Source organism: Vipera berus (genome assembly GCF_964194415.1).
Source record: "Vipera berus genome assembly, chromosome: 12".
NCBI classification, from domain to species: domain Eukaryota; kingdom Metazoa; phylum Chordata; class Lepidosauria; order Squamata; family Viperidae; genus Vipera; species Vipera berus.
The window spans coordinates 5,751,032-5,758,781 of record NC_138215.1 but is presented as its reverse complement, the minus strand read 5'-3'; the positions used below and the strand labels follow the sequence as shown (position 1 = coordinate 5,758,781).

Below are 7,750 nucleotides of genomic sequence, written 5' to 3'. Positions count from 1 at the left end.
TTGGGTCACAACCTTCAAAGAAGGCATCTAGCTAGAAGTAGATCACAGTCCAGCATATCCAACTGATTTGCAATGATATCTTCTTTGATCAGAAATGGCTGCTGATTTTGTACGTGGCCACAAGCAGCATTTCAAAATTCTCCACCGTTTTGTGGGCCGTGCCGGTGTTTTGCCAAATAATCAGGGCAGTGCTCAGTGCTCAGGCAACGGCAGCTTTTGGATCCAGAGATAATGAGTGCTCCAGGCATTTTAAGCTTTATTATTAGCTCGAGCAAGCAGAATCAAAAGCATAACTTAAAAATCATACATGCCAACCAAGATGATGCCCATATTTGTTAATTGTTGTTGTTAGTTGCAAAGTCGTGTCCGACCCATCGCAACCCCATGGACAACGTTCCTCCAGGCCTTCCTGTCCTCTACCATCTTCTGGAATCCATTTAAGCTCACGTCTACTGCTTCAGGGACTCCATCCAGCCACCTCATTCTCTGTCGTCCCCTTCTTCTCTTGCCCTCAACTTTTCCCAGCATTAGGCTCTTCTCCAGTGAGTCCTTCCTTTTCATTAGGCCAAATTTGTTACAAGCTGTCAAAAGCACCTCCAACTGCAGAGAGCACTCAGGGTCAAGGGTGGCCCATTTCACAAGTGCCCTGGGCTAGGTCCTGTACAGAAACCTCCCACAAACAACAACAACCTTGCAGTTTTTTTTATCAAAACCTGGCACCGTGACCTCATGGCCCCAGCTATGGTCAAGAGACTGCAAGATCTGACCTTGACTGTTTGGAGAAATCTAAAATATGTCACTAAGCATCTTGATCCTCTCACATTGCATTATGGTGTGGTATGCTGGCTTGACAGCCACGGATCCAAACACACTACAGAGGGTGGTGAGCACAGCACAAAATATTGTGGGCTGTCCCCTGATACCAGTAGATGACATCGCTAGGCCCCGCTGCCTTAGAAGAGTGAGGAAAATCCTCAGAGACGACTCACACCCTAGTCAGCACTTCTTCACTCTCCTACTATCGAGTAGGAGATATAGAAGTATAGCCAGCTGCATCAACAGACTGAAGAACAGTTTCTACACATGGCCTGTCAGATTCCTGCATGGAAAATGTGAGGTGTTCTCACGAGTGAATCGTTAAAGGAGCTTCCAAGCAAAAAGCATCACGCAGAGATGCAATCATATTAGTTTTATTCATGATAGATCAAAGAGAAAGAAATACTTGGCATGAAAGCATTCATGCCTGCATGTGAGAGAGAAATAAAATAAAACAAAACAAGCTAGCATTACATGACTAAAATAGAGGTTAGGAGTAGAGATAGAACTGGAGAATAGAAGTAGAACTAGAAAAAAGAACAGCCCCTCGTGCAGAGGTATTTATGGGGGGTCTTGGTCCCTCCCTGACCATAAAACTCTCTCGCCAATGGGGCTGTGGGTCTGGGACCCTTGGCTCATCAGTGGAAGCAAAGAAGCCTCTTTGCCTCCATCTGATGACCTTTTTGGGGAACTGCCAATGGCTGGCACTAAACGTCTAACAATTCCCCTTCTTGCCAGCCAATGACAGGGACCAGTGAATGTATGTGAGGGGTGAGCAGGTGTCATAGACATGCATAAAAACATTCAGAAGGCCAAACACAAACGCTTACACAGAAGGTTGTGCCGGTCAATGGGAACAGGTTTGGTGAACAGATCAGCTATCTGGTCAGCTGTGTTACAGTGCTCAACATGTATAAAACCCTCTTTCGCAAGCTGCCTGACATATTTATAGCGTATGTCTATGTGGCGAGATCTGGAGCCTACTGCATAAGCCTCCGAGATTGCAATTGCGGCAGTGTTGTCCTCTAGAATTTGGATGGTCAGAGGGGGAGATGCCCAGATGCTTGTTATCAGCTCATTGAACCAAGTCAAATCATTGGCCGTGTCTGACAGGCTGGCAAATTCAGCCTCGGCCGTGGAGCAAGAAATAAATTTTTGCTGCCTAACATGCCAATGTATTGGGCAGCCATTTAGCAATATGAGGAAACCAGAAGTGCTCCGTCTAGTTTTGGTGTTGCCAGCCCAGTCTGCGTCTGAGTAAGCAGAGAGCTGGGCCGTCTTCCCCTTCTCTGGTTCTAGCATAAGGAGAGCATCAGCTGTGCCCTTTAGGTATCTAAGCACCCTTTTAACAGCAGTCCAGTGGAATTCCTTTGGGTGTTCCACGTGCCTGGACAATAGATTCACAGCTAAAGCTATGTCAGGTCTGCTCCAATTGCTGATGTATAGCAAGGAGCCAATCACACATCTGTAAAGCGTGTTATCTGTGAACTCAGGACCGTCCTTATGGGTGTGGTTGTAAAAATCGGTTTGCATTGGGCTATGCGTAGGATTAGATTCTGTCATTTTGCATTTGGCCAGTAATTCCTCTATCTTTTCTTTTTGAGATAGAGCGAACCCCCCCCTTAGTGGCCAAAATATGCACACCCAAGTACTTGTCAACCCGCCCCAAAGACTTCAGAGTAAACTTTTCTTCCAGGGCCTTGGCAAATTCATCACACCTTTCCTTGTTAGGCCCTACATATAATAGGTCGTCCACATAAACTAACACCCGTTCTGTGGTTCCCTTGGAATTGCGTGTGAAAACACATTGATCTGCATGAGATTCTGAGAAACCAACTCGTTCTAAACTCTTTCTAAGACAGTCATACCATAATTTCCCTGACTGCTTAAGACCATATAACCCTTTGTGAAGCAACCATGTATTTCCCCCTTCTTGCTGGTAGCCAGGAGGAGCTCTCACGTAGATCTGCCGGTCCAGGTTGGCGTGGAGGTAAGCCGTCTGGATGTCGAATTGGAAGACTTCTTCTCCCAGAGCGGCTGCAGTCACGAGGGCGGCCTTGACGCTCTCTGCCCGGACGGTTGGAGAGTAAGTCTCCGAGTAGTCCTCCATATAACGCTGAGCGAAGCCCTGGGCTACCAAACGGGCCTTGTATAGGTAGAGGCCATTGGCAAGTGGTTTGGCCTTGTAAACCCATCTTGTGCCAATGACTTTCCTCTCCTTTGGAGGTTGCTGGGGGGTGAAGACCTTGAGTTGTTTTAAGCTCTGCATTTCCTTCTCCATCGCGAGCTGCCATCTCTCCTGCTCCTCGATGGGCAGCTCCTAGATGTCAGAGAAGGATTTTGGGGTGACCACAACGCTGTTGACAGACGCGATGTGGCCAATGTCAATTCTCTTTGGCGGGACCCCTTTGTTGGACCGCTTTGACCTCCTTACCTTCTGCCACTCACCGCTCTTTTCTTCCGCGGGTCTCTGAGGTGTCGCTGGGGGTGAAGACGGCGTGTCTTCCTCCATGGGACTGGACGCATCTTCGTCTTGTTCCTCACTTTCGTCGGTGGCAGGGTATGTGGTCGTCTCAGGTGATGTCATGGTCGGTGTGCCTCTGCTGGGTCGGTTGGCATATGGGCTCAGATCATTTGAGTGGATCTGGGTCCAATTGGAATCCTCTTCGAAAGAGGCAGATTGGGAAGTCACAGGTCTGCCCCCTTCTCCCAGGAAACGATAGGCCTTGGAGCCAGGAGCATAGCCCAAGAACCTTAGTCTCTGGGAAACAGATCTCCCCTTCTTCCGCAGCTGCTTGGGGATGTGCACCCATGCATAGGTACCAAAAACACGCAAATGTGCCAGATTTGGTTTCCTACCGTGAACCAGGAAATATGGGGTCTGGTTCACAACACTGCTCCAGGTGCGGTTTAAGGTGTAATTGGCATAATGGACCGCCTCTCCCCAGTATGATTCTGCGACACCCGCGTCTGCAATCAGACTACGCATCATGGTTTGCAGGATTCCATTCCTTTTCTCAGCTACACCATTCTGCAAAGGGGTGAACGGTGCAGTTAGAAAATGGTGGATGCCCTTACGCTTTACCCAGTCCTGGAACTTCTGAGACATGAACTCAGCCCCGCGATCGCTCTGCAATTGTGCGATCTTGGTCTTGTACTGGGTCTCTACGAAGTTGTACAGTGACTTTATGGCGTCAAAGGCTTCAGATTTTTCTGTGAGAGTATACACGTGGCCGTATCTTGAAAAATCATCAACGGCAGTGAGAAAATACTTTTTCTTTCCTAGGGATGGTGTGAAAGGCCCAACCAAATCAACATGTACTAGTTGGTACGGATATAGAGACTTACGTAATGACACCTTTGAGATAGGTGCAGCCTTCCTCTTTGTTTTCTTGCAAATGGCACAGTCCAGAAACACGTCACAGTCCTTGAGCTGGACTCCCTCAGCAAATTCTCCCATCTTTTTAACTACAGGGAAGCTTGCATGTCCTAGCCTTCTGTGCATGAGGTGGACGCACTTATTGTGAATCGGCTTTCCCATTGACACCCTCTTGGCTCTAGTTGCTTTGAGTGGTGCTGTAGGTGCCTGCTGAGATTCAGGCTCCTTGCCCACACTGTCCTTGGAAAGCCTTGGGGCAGGCTGTGGTGGCTTGGGAGAAAAATATGGTAAGCCGTTTATGATTGTAATATTTCCAATGACCTTCTGGTCCCTGGTGACATGACCTCCCCCCTTGCGAAATAAAACTTCCACTTTGTCATCGTCACACAATTTGGTAATGCTTAATAGGTTGTTGGCTATGGAGGGGGCGTGTAAGACACCTTCAACTTTCCCAAGCCCAGGTACAGAAACAAACCCCTCCCCAACAACTAGAGCAGTATCTCCATTTGCAACCTTGACAGATGAGTTAATTTTCTTTAACCTTTTAAAACCTTGACTCATATTAGTAATGTGAGAAGAAGCTCCAGAGTCCAGTAACCATAAGTCAGTGGAGCTATTAGCCTTTGTTGTGGGGGTGAGGGAACAAGTATGCAGAGAATTTCCCTTGCCCCTGCCACGCCCCCTTCCTTGCCCCTTGCCCCTTACTTGATTGGGACCACGTTTAGGGGCTTGATGTTGATGGGGGCAGTCTTTCTTGAGGTGCTCCTCAGAGCCACAGATGAAACACTTAAGCAGAGCATTAATTTGCTCTGAGTTGTGGCGCCCCTTTCTGGCTTGCTGAGTAGTGACTCTGGCGTATTCTCCGGCATCTCTTCTCCTTCTATCCTCTTCAATCAGTCTTCCTGTGAGGTAGGACAGATTTATGTTTTCCCTCTTGACCGCTTCGAGTGAAACAATGAAATTGCTCCAACTCCTGTCTAGGGAAGCGAAAATGACCGCAACCATGCTCACATCATTTACAGGAAAGCCTCTGGATATTAATTCTGACCTGAGTGCCTTTAATTTTGCAAGATGTTCAGGCATGCTGGCACCAAACCTCAGTCTGGTTGAATAAAGCTCAGTTGTAAGTCTGGTGATGGAACCAATGGTATCGCTGTTAAATAAATTGTATAATAGGCGCCACACTTCATCAGCTCTGAGCCCCGCTGGTATGCTGGAGAACAGGTTATTATCCAGAGAACTGAGTAGAGTCGAATAAGCCTGCAAATGTCGCCACTCTTCTTGACGTCCCCATGGAGGAGGGGGTGGTTTCTGGACCATTTGTAGAGTCCCATTCTTTAAGAGATATAGCTGTATATCTTTACTCCAACTGCTATAATTCTCCCCTCCTAGTTGTAGTTTTTTAAAATCATTTGGCAGATTGGCTGCCGGAATATAGTCCTTATCAGACCCACTTTCAAAAATTTTTAAAGTGTCCATTGACATGAATGGGAAAGGGAAAGTGGTTTCCACAGTGAAAGGGGTCCCTCTAGTGGTCGAGGAGGGAATCCTTTCTTGACTATTTATTAACTCCAGATGGGCGTGCCCGGAAACCATGTGATCCGGGGGAGGGCGTTGTTCAGGATTTCTCCCTTCTTCCCATGAGGCATTGGGGGGGGGCGGAGCCCAGATTTGCCAGCCAGCATTTTGTTCTCAGAATTGCAAGCACGTGGATTTTCATCGTTGCTGCAAGCACATGGATTTTCATCATTGCCTGTTTTGCCCTGAGAAGCCCATCGCTGTTCATGAAGACCTGAAGAGAAGGTAGGAGGCTGCGGGGGTTGATTGTTGGGAGGCTGCAGGCTGGACCCCGCCCCGGCAGTTGGGCCCTGGGGAGAGAATAGGAGGCCTGGGGGGGGCTGGGCACCCCTGATGCTGCCGCCGCTGTCTTGCTGGCCTCTAAGGCGCTGGCCAAGGCTTGCATGGCTGTCTGGAGAGCCGTTGTAACAGTTTTGGCTGGACAGACCTCATTGTCATCATAGCACTTTAGGCTTTGTGGGGGGGAGAACTCAGGATTTTGCATGCTGCCTTGGTCGGATGTCAGGAATTGCATGTCATTTCTGCTGTATGCCAGGGACTGCTGGCTATTCTGGTTGGATGCCAGGGACTGCTGGCTTTCCAGGCTTAAAAAGTCTTTGTCTCTGTTAGACCGTGTGGGGTTACTGGTGGCCGCCATCTTGTTTCCTGTTCCAGACCATGTGGGCGGAGCTATCTTGTTTCCGCTTGCCCCCGGAAGCTGTAGCTCACAGCTGGGCAGGGGGGTTCGCGCCAAAAGCCCTGGGGTCCCGGGGTCACTAAGGGTGGCGTACGCCATATTTGGAAGCCTCGTGGTCGATAGGGAAAGGCTCACCAGGGGTTCTGAGGCTTTCTGGGCTGTTTCCTGGGCTGCCCCCCCTTTCCCTTGCATTGCAAAGATCTCTTTAAGCAGCTCTTCACGTTCCTGTGTAGTCAGTTTACTCACGCGGCGTTTGGTCTCAGCCAGGTCCGTCTCTGCAGCATCTGAGCAGCCTTGGACAGTCTGCAAACCTTCTATGCTCTCCTCTGTGGCGTTCAGTTGTAAAGAGGCATGTGAAGGGGTCCCAGATGCTCTGCTGGATCCTCTGACGGGATGAAGGTCATTTGAGCTCTCACCTGCAGCTGAGGTTGCTTCAGGAACTGGGGCTGTTGATCTTGATTGAAGACTCCTGGTCACAATCTGGGATCTGCGGCCATCCATTTCAGTTTCAAATCTTCTGCAAGCTTGGAAGCTTTCCTTTAAACCATCCTCTCTGCTACCAACTTGTCAGGTGTTCTCACGAGTGAATCGTTAAAGGAGCTTCCAAGCAAAAAGCATCACGCAGAGATGCAATCATATTAGTTTTATTCATGATAGATCAAAGAGAAAGAAATACTTGGCATGAAAGCATTCATGCCTGCATGTGAGAGAGAAATAAAATAAAACAAAACAAGCTAGCATTACATGACTAAAATAGAGGTTAGGAGTAGAGATAGAACTGGAGAATAGAAGTAGAACTAGAAAAAAGAACAGCCCCTCGTGCAGAGGTATTTATGGGGGGTCTTGGTCCCTCCCTGACCATAAAACTCTCTCGCCAATGGGGCTGTGGGTCTGGGACCCTTGGCTCATCAGTGGAAGCAAAGAAGCCTCTTTGCCTCCATCTGATGACCTTTTTGGGGAACTGCCAATGGCTGGCACTAAACGTCTAACAGAAAATAACTTCATGTCAACATAGTATGATAGACTTGTGTGTCCGGTGCGTTGTGCAATAAGTTCACATGGTGCAATAAAATTGTGTGTTTGTTAATAGGATTCATTGAGTTGGGAGGGTGCGCAAAGGGAGGCTCAGCTAATCTCATTGTACACATCTTGTACTCTGACAATAAAGGTTGATTTGATAATAATAATAATAATAATAATAATAATAATAATAATAATAATAATAATAATAATAATAATAATAATAATAATAATAATAATACCATTTTTTACAGCACTAATGAGGCCATACCTGGAATACC

At 47.8% G+C, this 7,750-nt stretch overlaps 1 protein-coding gene across 1 annotated transcript; it reads right to left on the bottom strand.

Moving 5' to 3' along the window:
• Nucleotides 1–1,018: 1,018 nt before the first annotated feature.
• On the bottom strand, nucleotides 1,019–3,449 carry LOC308673387 (uncharacterized protein; the record flags this gene model as incomplete). Its single annotated transcript, XM_081337011.1, has 3 exons — nucleotides 3,251–3,449; nucleotides 2,954–3,136; nucleotides 1,019–1,099 (listed from the first exon to the last, which is right to left on the bottom strand). The coding sequence occupies exons 1-3, from the start codon at nucleotides 3,401–3,403 to the stop codon at nucleotides 1,019–1,021; spliced, it is 417 nt and encodes a 138-aa protein (XP_081193137.1). The 5' UTR covers nucleotides 3,404–3,449.
• Nucleotides 3,450–7,750: the final 4,301 nt, after the last annotated feature.